This window comes from Cariama cristata, unplaced genomic scaffold (genome assembly GCF_000690535.1).
Source record: "Cariama cristata isolate BGI_N322 unplaced genomic scaffold, ASM69053v1 scaffold28382, whole genome shotgun sequence".
NCBI classification, from domain to species: Eukaryota; Metazoa; Chordata; class Aves; order Cariamiformes; family Cariamidae; genus Cariama; species Cariama cristata.
Window position 1 is genome coordinate 20,373 of NW_009605962.1, and position 20,020 is coordinate 40,392.

The 20,020-nt window shown below is 37.4% G+C and overlaps 1 protein-coding gene across 1 annotated transcript; it reads right to left on the reverse strand.

Moving 5' to 3' along the window:
• Window positions 1-858: 858 nt before the first annotated feature.
• On the reverse strand, window positions 859-19,496 carry LOC104158520 (V-type proton ATPase subunit d 2). The gene is made up of 8 exons (XM_009696193.1): window positions 19,301-19,496; window positions 14,392-14,563; window positions 12,385-12,563; window positions 9,600-9,679; window positions 7,661-7,738; window positions 4,170-4,346; window positions 2,725-2,802; window positions 859-1,590 (listed from the first exon to the last, which is right to left on the reverse strand). Exons 1-8 carry the CDS (start codon window positions 19,428-19,430, stop codon window positions 1,429-1,431), a joined length of 1,056 nt encoding a protein of 351 aa, XP_009694495.1. The 5' UTR covers window positions 19,431-19,496; the 3' UTR covers window positions 859-1,428.
• Window positions 19,497-20,020: the final 524 nt, after the last annotated feature.

Below are 20,020 nucleotides of genomic sequence, written 5' to 3' on the forward strand. Positions count from 1 at the left end.
TTATTTCTAAAGGAAACTCTATGAAAGTATTTTTAAAAGAAATAATGTAAGGTTCTCTGTGATTCACAGTAAAGCAAAATATTAAAAACCTTCTCAATTCTTTATTAAATCAGTATGGAATGTTCTGCAGTATAACTCTTTGGTTACGTTTGCAATTTAAGAAGTGTAGTTTCAGCTATAAAAATTGTAAAGTTTTCTATTTTTTATGTATGAATGCATGTGCACATGTATCTGTTATATAGAGAAAGATATTATATCTTAGTTCTTAAAATGATGATGCCTAAATGTTTTCCATAATTCTGAGGTGTTGACATCAGATATATTTTATTTTTCTGTCTACTTGGCAGGAAATGGCTTTTATTTCTGTATCGTGTTACTGGAGGCATAGTCAGCTGAAGACTGAGATTTGCTGTTATGCAGCCTGAAACTAAGGAGTCATGCAGAAAGTCAAGGTATGGCCTGTTTCAGAGATAAAAGGACAAATTTTTTGAATAGAGTAGGAAGGCAGAATGTTGATAAGGCTTTCAAAATCCTTCCTTTTTCTTCAGCAGAATTAATCTTGTCCTGCTCAATCTGGCTTCAACTGTTCACTCTATTTTTAGTTACCGATCTTAGCCAGGTCCTCAAATAGCTCAGAGCTGGTGTTGTTTGTGTCTGATGTAAAACTGATACAGACTTGGCCGGCATTTTCATTCATGTTTCATAACCTTCCCTAGTGCATACATGAAGACAGTGTCTTTGACATGCTGGGAGGAGATATTTGTATTGTTGTGGAGTAGATCAGACAGCTGTTGTTTGACACTTATGGTGCTTCTCATCTGACCATAAAGGAATAAGTGAAAACATTTTCATGAAAATTTGTTTATTTACATTTAGATGCAGAGAGGTGTCACAGTTACAAAGGTTCAGGAAGCTCTCTCTTGAGATTCCTTAAGGGGGATCTTGGAGAAACCCTAAAGTTTCTTTCTTATTTGTGTATTAAGTTCTTCATACAATCTTGTATGCCATGAAGAAGGCCATAAGTGTAAGACAGAAGTAATCGTTTAGTTGGCCCTTTGAGAAAACCTTTTCTTTGAAATTAAGCCATTAAAGAGCTCTTTAAACATAATTGATATAAAGCTTGCTTCCACAAAAGAGAAAGGATATGTATGTAAGACCTTGCAGGGAGTTTTTATTGATTAATTAAATTAAAGTGGGCACAATTGGGAACAAATCTGCAAACAAAAACTATGACTAAGCCCATTAATATTTCCTTATAAAGTACTCCTATCTCAATTGCATTGCTTTTTCTTACACTGCGGTATATAAGGAGGATCATTAACACAATTTAAAACACCTGATAAGAGTTAACTTTTGAAATACAATTTTTCTTCTTTTCTATGACATAAAGCATCTTTTCAGGCACTGTAGGATTATAAATTCTTAGATTTAGAAAATCGGAATGTAGTTGTTAATTTTGGTTCTGTGTCTCTGAGAAATGCATTCAGCAATCCATACAATATTCCTGCATTCTTGTTCCTTTAACTTTACATAGGCATAAAATACTCCAAAATGAAACTGGTTGTTGAATGCAAGCACATTCAGCTTTACCTGTGGAAAAGATGAAACAAATGTTATGATAAAATATTAAAGAAGGCAAATGTGATCTTTACATGGTAGCTTTTGTGATCAAGATTTCTATGTAACTTTGCAACCATGACTGTATTAAGGAGGCTCTTGAGTATAAATATAATTGAAATGTCATCTGTGGATTAATTTTGCTAATAGACTACAGCAGCATTACAGGTAAATGTTGGACAGTGGTGAAATACCTTCTTCAGCAGACTGTTTGAAAGACATTTCATTAGGCAGTTTATATGAGATGACTTTTGGATAGGCTATCAGGGTTGACAGTTTGTGCTGATTTTGGCTGGGACAGAGTTAATTTTCTTCATAATAGCTGGTATGGAGCTGTGGTTTGAATTTGTGCTGAAAACAGAGTTGATAATACAGAGATGTTTTAGTTATTGCTGATCAGGGCTTACACAGAGTCAAAGACTTTTCTGCTCCTCACCCCACCCCACCAGCGAGGAGGCTGGGGGTGCAGAAGGAGTTGGGAGGGCACTCAGCCGGGACAGCTGACCCCAACTGACCAAAGGGACATTCCATACCATATGGTGTCATGATCAGCATGTAAAGCTGGAGGAAGAATAAGGAAGAGGGGGACATTCAGAGTGATGGCGTTTGTCTTCCCAAGTAACTGTTACACATGATGGAGCCCTGCTTTCCTGGCGATGGCTGAACACCCACCTGCCTATGGGAAATGGTGAATGAATTCCTTGTTTTGCTTTGCTTGCATGCACGGCTTTTGCTTTACCTATTTAAACTGTCTTTATCTCAACCCACGAGTTTTATCACTTTTACTCTTCTGATTCTCTCCCCCATCCCACCAGGAGGGAGTGAGCGGGCAACTGTGTGGGGCTTAGTTGCCAGCTGGGGTTAAACCACAGCACAGTTCTATAACTAGTCTTCAGAAGAATGCCCAGGGATTTGTTTTATTTAAAAAGGTAAATCCTTCTATTTTGATTCAGCCAGATGTTGACAGCCATAGAAATACTGTGTTCTTGAACACCAAGCTGAATGATGCAGTATAGTAGAATCAAAAGCCTAGTACCTCATTCTTGTTTCAAATGTATTCCAGGTAGGTAGCTTTCATTTTGATATTTTAAGGTTAGAAGCTCTTACCTCATGTTCAAAAAATGCGTCTTCCAGTGTCTTTTCTCCAGTGCCACTCCCTACACCTTCAAACACAGCCTTGTATTCCTAAAAGCATAGACAACCACCCAATGGAAATACAGTACTTCTGCATTCTCTGCAGCACAGATACCTTACATTATTAATTAATCTATGTTAATTAATATTTCTGTATAGAAGAACTCATGTATAGATTACAGTTCTACATAAATCAAAAGTTAAAAGCATGTAGTCAACAAAAGAACAAAAAATCACAATGTTCTTGTATTTTTTACCATCATTTCCTACAACTTAAAGTAATTTACTGAAGGCACTAAAAGAGACTTACTGTAGAATGACACGTGACCTTTCACTCCTTTGGACAGAGCACTGAATTTCTTGTACAAATAGTATCCATCAGAACCAGAGCTGTAAACGGAGCCAAAACCCTGACCTTTGATCCTCATATGGCTGTTCATTTTATTTCTGGTAGTCAGCTGGATTTGCCTTATCTCCGTTAATATTGTATCTAAATCCATTAGTCTGATAGGTCATCCTGGGATATTCTGAGCAGATACGTTTGACTTCATTTCTTACATGTTACCTTTCTGTGAAATTTGCTTCTCAATGTATTTGTTTTGTTTTTCCTATAAAGTAGCAGTGCAGTATGGATCTAGTACAATGGTTCCCAAAGTCATCTAAATACCCCACCCTCGCATGAATAGACTTGCACTGTACCACATTGACGTGGTGACACATGCTTCTAACATTCTGCTTATGCACAGGAACAGATGTGCATTTCCAGCTTTGTTTTCTCTGTGGAAACAGTAGTAGACCAGACATCATTTTGGTTTGTTACCTACTTGGAGGTAGCTTAAATATTATAGGTAGTCAGAATACCCCAGTTAATTCATGGAGCAAGTGTTGCGAATAGATTGATTCATCTTTAATAATAGCACTAGTCACGTCAATAGTATCAACTTAATCTACTTCTTTGATTCAATCAGTGATTTAGAGAAAACTTTTCAGAAGGGCATTTTTATGGTACACTAGCAATAAATCGGGTTTGCACTCAGCTGTGACATGAATTGTTTGGTCAGCTTATTTTAAAATTACTTATGCTTTTCCTCCAAAAACTTGGAGGCAGCAGCTGTGAATTGAAACTCATTTTGGGGAAGATTGATGAAGTAGGAAGAGTTTTGTTTACTAGAATGTGATTTGGTCTTATTTAAACATCACTGTAAGAGAAACTTTGTATTGCACTAGGGTAATACCATATCTTATGTCTTCATTGCAAAGGCCTTTGATTCTGTGTACATCTTTATGGTATCTTTGCTGATTTTTTGCTCTCTCAAAAGTGCTTTTGACTTATGTGAACACTCTTTAACTTTGCTGACATCAAGAGATGTTACGTATTTGTATTTTGGCTTTTAGTTTTAAGAAATTGGATTACATACTGCGTAGTAATCTGCAACACACTTCACTTGCTCGTAGTCATCTGCGTTGGCCAACAGGTGTAAGCCTTCTGGATACAGTTTTCCACAGGTTGGATACAGCTTCTCTCGGTCATCTTTGCTCAGCTCAGTGCCAAATGAATTAATGGTGATAATAAAGGCACGTCTGTCTGCCTCAAACTTAATATGCAAAACAAAGAATAAACAGGTGTTATTAGAGATCTCATTCTAAATTAACATGGGGATACGTTCAGTTTGGGTTTTTTTCAGTAAGCTAAACTATAGAAACTTTTTTAAAAAGTGGACTTCAGAGCATTAAAAACATAATTTATTTTAAAAATTGTAAATCCTTATTTGCAAGCACTTTTAAAATTTCAGCTAGAAAATCAGTGTTTTGCAAGCACAGCTTTTATTCTGTGATTTTTGTACTGAAAATATCATCTCTGCTACTTCCTCATTTCCCTACTTAGTTACCCAGATGTTGACAGCAAAAAATCTCCTCACGCACCCTTCTGAAGTTATGAAATAATACTCTTATGAATAATAATAATAATACAGGAAAGGACCAAGAATAAATGGTACTGTTCTGGGGTGACTCACAGTGCAGTTGAGAATAAAGGCTGAATGGAAATTCTGAGAAAAAGAAATAGTTTCTGAATGCACATGTTTAAACCAACAATTTAATAAGGTGGAGGGGACTGTTTACATGCCAAGTTAAAGTTTTCAAATGTTTCAAATAACAGTTAATTTTTAACGCATAGAATCAAAGGCTATATTTCTTCTGCCAGGTTTAGGTGCCTGTAATACCTGTATTTTCCCTGCAGCAGCAGGCTGAAAGTCGTTCTAATGTCTAGATCTCAGGTTATTCTTCTCTCCAAGGCAAAATTTCACTTGCCATTCTTACAGCATGAATTAAAAATGTAACAGTAAATAAAAATAGGCTTACTCAATTCTGTCTGATTTAAATCTATTCTTCTGTCTTGAGATCTAAATTGACGATGGTTTTATTTCTTTATTACTTACTCTTGTGTTCTAAGAACAGCAGAGCCCTTGCTAATTGCAGGGATTATGCAGGAAAATCTTCCAAGTGAAGCATATACAGTATACTCATATTCTGGGCAGCTTGCAAAATTTCTTATGCTGTGAATTTTTCAACTGTTTTAAGCAGAAAGGTACTCTTTTCTGTTGAATAATAAGACTGCAGTTGCAACATAGTTCTACAACTTCAACAGTTAAGCACATATTTATAGATCCTACTCCTGTGTACTGGAACACACTGTAACAGGGACCCAGCTGCCCTCTGGCACTGAGTTCAGAGTAAGGAAAATGAGTAAACAATAGAGAAATAATGAGAAGAAAATAAGTGTGCTTGAAAAGATCTCTAGCTAATGAATAACAGGGCCAAATTTCACTTGCCTTGTTAATAGGAACAGGCTTATCAGCCCTAGTGAAACTGTTTTGGAAGGACAAATGCTTTGGTTTTTTAACTTGCTAAAGCCATGTAGAATCTAGCTGTTAGATTTGTCATATTTTGGTGGGAAAAAAGCATGCTCAGGTGCAATTGCAACTAATGCTAGCAAGTTTGAGACCTACTTCTGGTACCTCCCAGTTTGAGAAAATTTGCAGGATTAGTCCCATCCATACAGACCTCTCAATTCATCAAATTATTGGCACATGAAGTTCTCCATAGTGAGTACGGCCATCAGGCAGTTACTTGGTGACTTGGGCCATTTGATTGCTGCAGGTAGAGGTGGAGTCACAGGATGACCATTTCCTAAGTGCTTTAGTTTCCATATGGGAAACTAAAGTAGCATTCTGCTACTTGAGAATTAGCATGGAGCCCTAATAACAGACATAATGCTAGCTGTGGTGCAGTCCTGCAGTTTCTTGCCAGATTCAGCATTAAACATAAAACGTTTGTTGTCCATGGTGGAAGAGAGATCATTAGTACTTTTAATGTGGAAGGTTGGCACCATGACTGGTGGTCAAGGAGTTGGGGAGCTAAATGTCTCGGCCTCATTCTGATAGGGTCAGGTTGGTAGTCTTACATATAAGATTACAGAATAAATAGCAAGTATTCTTTTGAATATTTAAACTTTGACTTTTTGTGAATTCAGCCATTAGCAATATCTGCTCTGTGTATGTCTTCAGGTTATTAAAATGTTGAAAAGGAAGTCTTCTACAGAAAGGTTTATCCTCCTAGCTGATTGACATTAGATAGGGATTTTAAAGAAGCTTGTCATAGACCAAACTGTTATCAGTGGTGTAAAAAGTTTTACCACATGCTTAAGCTAATATTGGTAAGTAATCTGCTCTCAGCATGATTTTCTAGCTAAAAATGAACTTTTTGAAAAATCTAAATCAACTGTGGGAAATGTCTTTACATCTGCCAGCAAATCTCTTGATTTTTATTTTCTGGAAAAGAATAGTCAAAATACTTAACTTCTGGTCAATTTAACTTGATTATGAATATTTTCTTTAGAACATAAACTGAAATTTTATGACCTGGTTAAATAAAATACAAAATTGCAATCCCTTTTAGGACATTGTTTTGTAAGATGTAATTTAGGCTCGTACTTCCTTCAGGGGTGAGTTCCCAAGGTTATTATCGCTCTCCTATAAGACAAACTTTTACTGTGATGTTATCAGAGCTCAGCGAATTTTGCTCAGTTTCCAGGATGTAAGTTTTGCTTATCCAGAAAAAATGACTCCTGGAAGAAAATGGGTGATCTGCCTCTCAAACTCTGCAAAGAATTGTCATAAACCATGTAAAAAAAAATAGAGCTGAATGATGAGAACTCAATTTTAGGAATTTCTGCACCTTTTATTACAATAAAACAGATACAAAAATATCATTGACTATGCTGCAAGGATGCTTTGGGGAGGAGGATGTTAGGAATTTTGTATGTCATGGAAAAAGTAAATATTAAAATTTTCTGAGTTGAGACAAAAATAAAACATGGAATGTTGGACTTTCTGTTTGACAGTAGTTCTAAAGGTCACTCAACTCTAACTTCACCAATTTATTTCGATAAGAGAGTAAACGAACAGAATAGTGCCATGAAGCTTAAAGATTATTGATTAGTAAATATATGGTAATGCCAGACCTTAGCTATCCCTAGTTTAATTTTGAGCTAGGATGTATAAGAATAATCCACTTTTTTAGTTTTTCTACATAATGCAGAAAAATGTTAAGGGGCAACAGTTTGAGATTAGTGAACCATTTATTCTACTTTGCTCTCTGTTACAGAAAAATATTAACTGAGGCTAACTCTTCCCTGGTAATGGACTAGCTGTTTCTCTAGTCAACAGGTACAAGTCATCCTAGAATAAAGTCTTCATTATATCTTAGAAAAATGTTATTATTCAGAGGAGAAGCAAACATTTGACAGATAACTTTGCAAATGGAGAGAAAAGGAACAGGAAAATCAAAGTGACCTAATTATGAAAACATCATGGAGTACTTTCATACACAAAGACTGAATTCTTCTTACCTCGAGAATAGGTCTCATTATTTCTGCTGTAGTACCACCTTGTTTTTCACAAAACTTATAAAATGCTTCAAGATAAGACTACATGAAAGAAGAAGAGAAATATTTTAAATGCTACTTAAGACCTGGACCAGCATAGCACATAGTCATGAACCTCATTTTTAAATACTTCCATTAACTTTGATAATTCTGCCTATGAATTTAAATTCAAGTATGTGTTTAATTACTTTGCTGGATTGAAAGTTGAAATTTTAAAATGCAAATGTCTTGTTATTACAATATGGTTTCAAATGTTTTCAAAAATTGTTATAGGACAAACAATTATGTTTTCTTTGCTCTCTAAAGAAGGAGCTTCTTGAGCTCTCCGTTGAGTTTCCACTGCATGATAAGCAGATGGCTGAAGGAAACTCTGTATTTATAGTGTGGAGGAGGGGATTTGGGAATATGCCACGGTTGTTGGGCCAGGACTATGAGGATACACAAACTAATCCCTACTGCTCTACCCTAAACCCTGGATTAGGACAGAACAGCAGACAAAGCTGCTGTAATACTGGTCTGCAGAGCCCTCTGGTCTATTAAGGATTCTGGCCTTCGCACCCATTTCAAAATACCTGTACAGGAAGGACCCTAAGTATCTCAGAGATGCTGTTCATCCTGCCTCTCCAGCCCCCAAAATACTGTCTTAGGGAACATTTATGTTCTCAAAATGCATTTGCTACAACTTCACATAATCTTGTTAAAAGAAGCTGTCACTAACTATGCAATTAAGTGAATTTCAAGTAGAGACTTCTCAAGGGAGATCTGCTGCATGGGATTATGCATTAGGTACTGTATAGTTCTGTCTGATAGTAAAGCTGAAACATAATTGATCATATCGACAGCTGAAGCAGAGGACAAAGGATATATTAATAATTTAGAAGTTTTTGCAGAATCACGCTCCTGATACTTAGAAGAGTGAGAAGAAAAAAAAACAAAAAAAACAGATTTAATAAGTGTAAATGTATGGTTATCCACAGGATATAAGAATCAAATCTGTGTTTTATCAAATGGAAAAAGAGTGTCCAGTTTAGTAGTACTGTGAAAGAATTAAAATATTTGGGCATAACTGATGTTTTGAATGAGAGGAAGTAGCAGAATATTTAAGAATCAAATATTGGCTCGGGAATTTATAAACATCATTTAAAAGACAAAGAGAAGGGTTTTTTTCTTTCCCTTTAGTGCAATCAAATCACTGTAAGAATACTTCCTGCAGTCTGGGGCATCCACTGTGGAAGAAAGATAACAAAGAATTTGGAGAGAATGTGCCAGGAGGAACCATGAACAGAATGAAAAATATATAGCCTTTAAAGACACCATGCTAAGAGTATTGACCTATGTGCTAATATTTGTAAAGTACTTTAAAAATGCAAGGCACATGTTAGATATTTGTCCTTACATCACTGTGCTGTAGCAATGCTAAAGATAATTTAAAAAGAAAACTATACAAAACCCTTAAGTAAAAAAAGTGTTAGCTAGACTCAAAGCAATTAAACCTTTTCAAATCACATCTACCTTTTATAAATAAAAATAAATGTTAGCCAAAAGCCTGTCTAGGTTCACTTAAGAGCTGACAGTTCTGTGGCATTTGGTGGATAACTGAGTTATTCATAAACAAATGCATCTGGATATTAGCCTGACATCTAAAGCATTTTCATTAATGAGATATTAAATTAGAATTTGGATGCAGACTTAAAATTTGATAACTCTCCAAACAGTGGAGTAGAAATGAAAGGAGCTGGACTTGATTCCTGGACTTGTCATCAACCAGGTGACCTTAGACAGCTTGCTTTATCTCACCACGCTTCTGTTTCCCCATCTATAAAACAGGGTTAATGATACTGACCTTCTTTTCTGAGACACTTTGTAAAATGTCAGGTATTATCGTTATGTTGCAAGAACTTGCCTTGTACAGTTTGTTGCGCATTATTTCAATGTTCATTTCATCCAGGTCATTTTCAGACAAGCAGTCTTGAAAGAAAGCAGCTGAAAGCAGAGTTTATTATATTGCAGTATAAATCTACATGCTGATAATATGCATTTCTTGTCTATGGTCATTCACCAGTGTGTGAGCAAGGATCTGAGGTTTGTGTTGTACAAGAGTGATATAACAGAGAGGAAGAGAAATCCTCTTGATTTTCCCCTTATCCTCCTACTCCCTCATTTTTAATGAGAATCTGCTGTGAGGGGAATCAATCAGTGCTGCAGCCAGAGTCCACATCTCCAGAGAGAATCGGATGGGAAATGCTAATGAAAGCCCTAATCTTCTCTGAAGTATATGGTTTGGGCATTAGGGAGATTTTCTAGTGAGCAACATAAAAGATAATTTTTGTCTCAAATCATGCAGATATTCTGCAATTGTTAAGGAGAATCCTCTTTCCTATTTTCCCTCTTCCTCTTTGGGTATGTCTGTAGCAGGGGAAAGGCAACAGGCTGCAACTAGTAAGGGGCACAAGCTTTGACCTTGGCCATCTGTGCTTCCAGGTCCTCTGCAGAACTGGCTAAAGAGCAACAGAGACAGAGGAAGTTCATTTTTTGCGACTGGACCACTTAAAAATACCATATTCGTAGCTGACAAAAGTATGCCAATCCCTCACTGTTCCTAAGCTATGCCAATGGGGCAGACCAGTGCAGCGTGACAGAGAGCATTGTCTCAAACAGTGGCAATAGAAGATGGTATTTAGAGAGGGCATGTGAGCCTGGCCGTATTTTGTGGTCTTCCTCCTTCCTACTCTTCCAGCATCCAGATTTTAGATGAAGAACATTAGAGGGTGTAGCCCTGACAGTTCCCTTCAGTACCTCTTTGTGGATCCATTGCCCATGAATTTGTCCCATCTTTTTAAAGATCTGATACTACTCTCTGCTTTTACAAATGAGTTTAGCAAAAAAATTTCCAGAAATTTACTACCAGCTATGTAAAAAGAATGTTTTATTTTACCTGTTTCAAAACTAATTTTCTGCTAGAATTTGGTCTTCTAAAGAATTTGGTAAGGAACAGTTCGTAGCTCACTGTGGACAAACCACTGCCCTCAGGACTTAGTGTCCCTATCTTTCTTCAGCCTTGTCCTCTCCATACTGGAGTCCAGCCTTTTCAGTCTGTCCGCATACAGCAGCACTATCCCCTTGTTCATTTTAGCTGTCCTGCTCTGTACCTTCTCTGATTTCACTGTACAGGGTGTCCATGCCCAGGTACCCACAGTGGAGGGCTGCAGGGCGGCCTCAGAGAGGAGAGGCTGGAGATGCCCCATGCCAGACACGGCCGGTTCCAGCAGGCTCCAATGGCTCCAGACCCACCACAGGGAACAATGGAGCCCTTCAGCCAAGCTGGTGGTGCCTCTGGGAAAAAAACCACAGGACGTAGAGAGGAGGAGGTAAAAAAATATTGAGAAACAACAGAGTGAGCACCAAGGGCAGAGAAGGAGGAGGAGTTGCTCCATGGCTCTGGAGCAGGTACTCCCTGCTGCCTGTGGAGGATCTGTGCTGGAGCAGGTACTCCTGATAGGAGCTGCAGCCCGTGGAGAGCCCACGCAGGAACTGAGGATAAGTGTGAGGAGGAAAGAGCAGCAGAGAGAAACCACCACATACTGACTGTAAACTCCCCCTGCTCCTTGTGCCCCTCATTGCCTCTCTGAAGGGACTGAGTGTAACCTGCGGTGATAACCAGGGGGCAAAGGAGAGCAGCCTGGACCAAAGGAGTGGCAAAGAGGGGAGGAAAGCTGTTTTCCCTAGGCGTGTAAATGTTTCTTTCTTTTCTGTTTGTTTATTAATGCCTGGATCACTAATTAATTATACGTGTATTAATCAACAATAAATGAAGTTAATTTTCCCTAAGTTGAGTTTAGTTTGCCTGCAACAGTACTTTGTAGGTGATCTCAACCCATGAGCTCCTTTTTTCCCCTGTTTTCTCCGCGCATTGTGCCGGGGGTGGGGGGTGAGCGAGTGGCTGGGTAGGAGTTTGGTTTCTGTCTGGGGCCCAACCCACCACGCCTGCTTGAGAAGCAGAACCCAAAACCACTCACAGTGCTCAAGATGAGGGCACACAGTGGTTTCATATATGTTCAAATCCATCCAGTTCCATCTTATTCTCAGTACCCTTCCCAGCATTACCCCACAGCCTGTTAGTTTTTGTTTGTGTTGGCTGCTGCAGCACATTGAGCAGAGTTTCATCCCAATTTCAGAATGCGACATTACCAACCCTCACTCTGTTTTGTTTTTCGATTTAGTTCTTGAAAATAGGGATTTTCTTTGTGTTTGAATCATGCCCAAATCCCAAGAGGGAATCTAGGTTCTACCACAACATCTAATATTTATTAGTAACTGTCTGCTTCTTGATCCTTAGTGAGGGATAGGCAAGATTTCATGTTACGTTTTTTAGTTATAGATGTAGATGTTGGAAAAAAAATCTAGATGCTCTAAATCAGTAGCTACTTCAGATGTAAAAGATATCCATTACACTTCTTGAGTAGCATGTTTTCCTTGTGTCTTCTACCCAAGGTTGAAATAGAAGCTGTTAATAAATGTTGCTACAGAATGTCCTGAACGCCACTTCAGAAGTGCTTGATCCGCACTTCATGTTTGTATTATCAAAACACAGATATCCAGTGGAAAACTTGTCACTTCATCTGAGATACTCTTAAGAATACAGGATGAGTATTTTCAAGAAGCGAATAAAAATAATTTAGTGTTCCTACCTAATGGTGTGTCAACCAAAATTGCATTGAACAGCTCAGTGGGGTTTGAGGCAATGCTGACTGCTTCCATTTGCTCAAAGCTCCCCAGTGGATGGCACTTGGGAACAAGTTCAGCTATGGGCCGCTGATGTAATGTGCCAGTTATTAAAAGAATTACGTTGTCAATCATATAGCTGTATCTGTATTTGAAAGAGAAAGTAAAAGAAATTTATAATGAATTTTCCTTTGAAAAAATACAAAACCAAGATTTTTGAAAATTAGTAATAATACTAAAGTCAGAAACAACCACAGTATTTGCAGGTTTCTATGTTCGCTCTGTATCCATGTCTCAGCAGAAACAAACAGAAGTTTTTAAATAGCGAGTAGGTAACACAGTACCGGTTTTAAACCACATGACTGGCTTGGAAAAGAAACACTTAAGGGGAAACTGGAACATGAATAAGCATAACAGCTGTGAACTGTAAATTCTCTATAACAAGTAATAATGAGTGGTATCAAAAAGTAAATCACCTGAGCTAGCAGCTCCTCTAGTTTGGGATTTTGTTATTCAGTATAGAGCATCTGGACAGAGAAGAAGTGCGTGGGAATCTCGGCACTAAAACCTGCAGAGTTCATGCAGAGGGACCAATCTTAGGGCTTTCTTCTCACTCAGCTTTAAACATCCTCCCATGAGGAAACTAAGAACAAGTTCTCACAGATTTCTTCTTTATTGCTAAAAGTTTTCTTTTCAGTAGAAGTTTTCTATCAGATTCTTATTAGTTCTACTGTCAAAGAGGCTGACAAACCTTTGTCGGTGACTTGGAAATGGGAAAACTATTCCCTTGGGACACTTATAACAAGTGTGCCAATCTTCAGCTTGCATTGTTGATTCAGAACACAGAGACATATAGGGATTAATATGATTTCACACAAAATCTGTGAGGAGGCTCGAGGATCTGGTGAAATGTAGTTCAATGATTTAACAGTTGTGTTAAATATCTTAAACTAGTGTCTCCATTATTAAAAAAACAACTGTGTGCAGAGTTTGTGCATACATGTGTACACGTGCATGTTGATCAGTATGAGAAAAGAACTGCCGTAATTTTCATATTTTCACTTTCATTTCCCTGAAGCAAAATGTAAACATTGTATGCCCACGGATCACAGCTGTCGTAGGGCAGTTTTAAAGATCCTGTTGATATATTAGCCTAAAACTGGTCAGCCTCACTTGACCAAAAAAAAAAAAAAAAAAAAAAGAATGAAAAATAATACTTTATTTTGTTGTTATGATAAAAATATTCCTTGAAAATAAGCTGAACAGTCTAGTGTTCTTGTTATACTATAGTGAAAATATAAGATCAAGGGGAGTAAACAGTTAGGATCCCTGTTCTTAAAGTTAAGCCATTCATTTACGAGTTTTATCTGTTTATGATTATATTAAGATCAGAACTTTCTCTTCATCTGGCATCAAACAGCACTTGTACTTTTAAAAAAAGCTACTTGAATCTAAGTATCTTGCAATATGCAATGTACAGTTCTTCTGTTTTTAATGTTCAAATGGTATAAAAGGTATGGTAGGTGTATGACGTGTTGTCTTACTTCCTTTAAAAAAAGTCTAGAACTAACCACATGCCTAGGAATTAAATCAGTGTACATCATGACATTGCTAATCTTGCATGAGTCACCCCCAAAAACTTAAGTTTTGCAAGTTCTCTGACTTAAATGATGTTTGAAAATTATAACTGTTTTTCTCAATCTCTACCACTCCTCCTGCCACTGTACACAGAAAAAAAATCTGCTTCTGTTCTTTAAAAGAAGCAGTTGCAAAGACAACACCTATTCACATATGTGTATATTTTCAGAACTTACATTAGCAAATAAAGTATGTAAATATTACAGTATCAAAGTAATTTTACTATTTTTGAAACTTAATAGAAATCCCAATACGATGCATTTACACTGTTTTAACTTGTAACTGTGCTTTTTTTTTTGAGTCTGTGTGGTAAGCTATGTGGTAATATTACTTACGTGATAAAATTCAGAAAAGTGGCAAGTGGTTCAAAAGCGTGGTTTCTAAAGTAATGAAATTCCGTGAGTAGTTTTGCTTTGAGTTTATCATCGATGGTGGAAATAGTGAGAGGGCCAGTTTCATTAGCCAAGAAGTTGCCATAGTCCGTAGTCTGTAGATGTAACTTCAGATCTGGAATTAGATTCAGCGAGGATTGTGAGAATAAACTGCCATTATAATGTCTACAAACCAAATAAAAAAACATTTAATTTCTACTATTATATTTTCATATTAAGCATCTGATCATAGTCTATTAAAAAATTTTTGGCATAGATTTAATACAGAGTAAATGCATAATTAATGCAAATTTGTACTGCCTTCTACCAATAAGACTTACTACATGCCACAGGAAAGCACAAAGAATTTACATCTTTGTCAGAAGTTTCACCAGCAGCTTTCATTTCCAGCCACACCAGGCACAGTGTTAATTACTGCTGTCCCTAGCCCCTTCCCAATCAGATGTGTTCAATGTTTCGATTTCACTGATTTGCACCATTATAATACATCAGTGGTTTTGTCTCCTGCACTCCCATGGACTGTTATGCATCAATAGGAATCATCCTTTAACTTTGTTAAGATCTTAAATTTTCATATGAAACATTTAAATCTCAGGTAAGACTGTAATCTTATGTTATCAGGCTGCCTGAAGAAGAGGAGAGAACACATCTTGCCTGGCTCCGATTCTGGCCTCCAAATGGGTTCTGCAGTGGAGCACTTGAAAGGGCAGAGTTACACTCTTTTAGTATTTCTGGTTTGGTTTTGTCTGATTTTATGGCTGTGACTACCAGATCCTAAGAAGCTGTTCCAGAAACTTGGGTTATCATGACATATTCTGTCTAAGCTCCCAACCCTGATAACTGAGGAAAATGAGTTGATTAAACAACAAAGTTGAAGGAAGCTTGCGTAATATCAGAGAATTCATTCAACAAATTTCCTCTGCTATCCATTTTTCACTGTGAGGAAAAAGTAAGAATTTGAATCAGTTCTTAGTATTGAAAGCAGTTTAACATTTCCCTTTATAAAAGCTCCTGCTATATTGCATAATTATGTTCAAATCCACAGGCTCCAATACCTTATAATATCAATCAGGAATGTCATAATCAGAGTTCACACCATGACAGAGTTCAGTGCAGCTCAGACACCGCTTTGCTGGTCTTAAATTATAGTCTTGCCTTTGCTGTTGGCATAAATAAGAGCTGGGGACTAACAGAGTCAGACACTTGTGTGAGTAACGTGAGCTGATGACCTGGCAGGAGCAGATGGCTGAGCATTGCAGGGGCCTCAGACTTTCCTGTTCACCAAAACTTTTAGTGATGGTAGCTGCTCCTTTTCTCAGGAGCTCTTGGAGGGACCTGAGACCCTACACAAGACCCTGGACTTTTCACCATGTCCACAAGATCCCTAGGAAAGAAATTTCCTGTATTTCAGCTGTCAGTATTATTGCCGTCCCTCTGCTTCGTGTATTTCCTCATATGATTATATGGAGGAAAATCATGTGTAGGAAATGTATGACTTTAAATAATGTGGTTTTAAATCACATGATTTTACTCACAATTGAACAGCAAACAAACACAATTAACAGTATGTTTAGAGGGAATTAATGCGCACAGGGAGACTAGTTTAAGATGAATGCAGTTAAGACAGGAATGAGCTGATCAGAAAGGAGGAGTATTGCGAGAACTTGAACAAAGCGTTAACCTGGTTTCTCGGCATCAAGCACATGGCGTATTCTCTGACTCCTCACTTCCATAGCCAACTACCCCGTTTTCAGTTACACTGCTATTTCAGCCACCACGTGCTGGCGCGTCCTGACTCTGCCGAGTTAAGTAAACTTCTTTCACTGGTGTTAGTGGGAGCAGAGCGGGGCTGCTTGTCCTTCTGTGACCTAGTCTTCCTTCTAGAGAGCAGTAGTCTTTCCATCAGACAAGGACATAAGGAAAGAATAAAGCACTGAATTTAAACACCACCACCGGGGGGGTATTCTACTTCAGAGACTGTCAGCAGGGTTGCTCTGGGGATCCCATTCCCCTGAAACAGATGATGACACAGGGCCAAACTAATAGCATGCCGTGTTGCAGAGGTTTCGGCCAGTGTTGCAGCCCACAAGGTAGCTCCATGGAAATTATAATAATTCAAACAAGCCCCAAATGATGTCTAAGTTAAGCTGAAGGCCTTTTCTTCTCTCTGTGTGGCCCTGAATTGAGAGGACATAGTGGTATCGTAAGTTGATTAGCATCCTCCTCTTTTTCTTTCCCTCTCACTGTTATGCTTACTCTGTGATTATCAAGCAGATGTAAAGTGCTAACCTACAGTTTTTCTTGTGGTTCTTCTGTACTGACATTATGGTTTCCCCTCTAGAGATATCAAAACCACTTTGAAATTAAAAGATCTTTTTGATTCTATTTATGGGTTACTTGGGGTGGTTTTTATTTTGTTTCTGCTTGTTTGATTTAGCATATTTATAATATTTTTAACTTAGGCTAGATTTTGTGGTGTGGTGCTGTGCCACAGAATGCAGAATGGAGTAAATTTATTACCTTTTATCTGAGGACATGAACCGAAGGCACTATTGGACAGGCACTATGGTACTACAGTATAAATCCACATGCTGCATCTTTTAATTGGAAACAAAATACAATGTATGCATAAAGCTCCATTTTTTGCTTTAGAGGTAACAGTTTATGGGTTTGGTGCACTGTACGCTTGTGGTGCAAGTTCAATATTACAGCATCCTATATGTGCAGAGAGAGGGGTACATTAAGCCTTGTGTACAAATCCAATACTTCTTGTATTTTCATTATAAATAATACATTTGGTAGATAAGTGATGGGAATCTGTTTGCTGTCTAAAAGAAGTAGAAAACGTTACAATGGAGAAAGAGATGTAGCTGAATAGAGAAAAAAGGGAAGTGATAGTAGGTAGTAGAGGTGTGCTTGTAGGCGGATTCATGAAGGCTGCTGCTTCTGTTGCTGAAATAATTTGCATTCTAAAATTGAATGAACATTAGAAAGAAGGTTCAAAAATAAAAAAGTCATTGTTCTTTCTACTATAAATCTTAGAAAAGCATTTTATCTCTCTATTGTGATCTGTCCCTCTGTTGCATGCTCTTAATAATGTTGAAGGTTTATATATCAGAAGTATTTGAAAGCTACTTCGTGGCTGTAAATAACTTTCTTGTAGCATGACTTAAAATTTAGATAGTTTTTCTTAACTATTCTTAACATGAGCAAGTATTCTTCTGGGAAGGATGAGGGAAATCCTTTTTTCTTGTATGTTTTTAAACCTGTATATTTTCAACTTATTCAGAAGTAACCGGAATTTTTTTTTTTCATGGAGCCTTTGATGACATCATTTATTGAGCTCCTCTGCAGAGACAGGTGGAGTAAGAGCAAGGTTTAATAATTCCATCATTCTGTCTTTTGTGTCTTTTAAAATGCTTGAAGCTCTATCAGCTTTTTCTGAAGTCTGTATATTCATGGAGCAGGACTTTTTGATTTAAACAATTAAATACTATATCAAGAGTGTCTGTAAAGTTTTTAAGTTGCATAGATCACAGCTGCTGGTAGAAATAAGCTACAGAAACTGTTGATTTTGTCCAGCTGACATAAGAAATAGATTTCAGTTCTCAGAGTAAGTGTATACCTGTGTTTTGTGTGTCTAAGCTGCCGTTGTATGATATGGAGAGCTGATACATCTTTTCAGCTTACAGGCTGAAGTAGGTACATGCTCTTGGTCAGTTGAATAGTCTGTAGATCCCATCGACTGTACTGACAATCTCTTCTTTAACTATGAGAGGAACTTTATCCTGCTGATAGGTAAATACCTACATGTATCTATTTAAATGTAGTTGTTTTAATTTGCAAGATGAATGGCAAGCAACCTTCTCAGACTTATGTTGTTATTAATAGTTTAGACGGCCTCAAAACTCCATTGTATATGGGAATCATCAGGTTCTACGCTTCTCGTTTCCCCAAATCCATCACTGTGTTCACAAAGTAACCAATGCTTAAAATGGAATGAGCTTATCATTTCTCCTTGCTCCTTTTTCAAATTAATCTAATATACTGCATGTTATAGAAATTATTTCAGTGTACAATCATAACTTTTATTTTGGAGTCAGATAAAGAAACTTTATGTTCCTTTAGAAAGCTGATTTTTTTCTGCTGCATTTTTTTCCTGCCAAGTGTCTAGAGGTATGTCATATGATTCTTTGTAAAAGTCTGTGTTCATCAGGCTGTGACCAGTCTTGGCCACAGAAAACTGTTTTGGAAACTAGTATGTGTTCTCTTTATTACGGTGGCAAAGTCACCTTGAAAAAAAGCTTTTTTTTTTTTTTTTTTTTTTTAACTTGAGAATAGTTCAGTTTTCTTTGTGAAGTCTAGTTTTCTCTTCCTGGTAAGTAGAATTTCCCCCACTGACCTAAAACTCAAGAAGTAATAAAGTACTAAAATTCTATCTTTTATAGAGAAACTCAGAGTCAGATGGTAAGATTTTAATAAGATTCTGGGAACTATTTTATCCAGCTGAAATGATATGAAACTTCTATACTTGAACAGTCCTATAGCATAGTTAAAATCTGTGAGAAGGTTGCCAATCTCCATAGGAACTCTATGGATGAGATTTCCAAACCTTATCAGAAAACTAGAAAATCCCATCATCTGGATTGCTTTGCAAATCACAGTCTGTACAATCCTAGGGTAATTTCTATGGAAAACTATTAACTTAAATATGAGAACAGTTCTTCAAAGGACATCAGGGTTATCTCTGGTTTTTAAGATAAGCTCTCAATACTTCAGTCTTTTACCTTCCGTTCATCAAAGGTCTAAGCAACAGTATTTCTTCCTAAATAAAATAAACCAGCAGACTTACCTTCTAGTGTCTCGCACTGTGCTAAATTGACATAGTCTGCACTTCTTAAGATCCCAGCTTTGAACCCTCGGACCAGACCCTCCAAGTAGCCATGGTCCACATTGAAGTAAAACTCTGAGTATCCCGGCATGGAGAAAAGGAGGTTTAATCTCTCTGCTGGATGCTTGATGGGACTGAATATCTGCCACCAACTGTTTTCCTCCTCTTTGGAAGGAGTGACAAATAGTCACTGATTTCCTGCCAGCCAGTCTTTTACCAACTGGTTTCTTCCTGTTTCTTGCTCCTAGTGTAGTTCCAATACAGTGGATGCTTACACAACAGCCAGCCAGCAAATCCAACTCTGTCCTGCCAGAGCCAGAAAATGAACCTATTACTGTTGAAAGAGAAGCCAAAAAGGAAGTATAAGGTTTAACAGTTGCTTACAAGAATGCTCTGTACTGATTCCAGAATGAGAAAGCATATTGCAGAGCTTGATAGCATTTTCACATTTCTTAAATGTAGTATAAACACAAAGTTATCTGTGAATACCTATTGAAAAAATATTTCTGCGCTAAAATGATGGGCTGTGGTAGAACATAGCCTACTCCAGGAACTTAAATGTTTTTTTAGTGTCTCTGCATACCTTCTGGTTTTTAACATTTTTGATTGCTGGAAGTTTTCTGCTGCTCATATCTATCAACAAATATGTATACAAATTATAAGATCCTTCTAGTAATTACA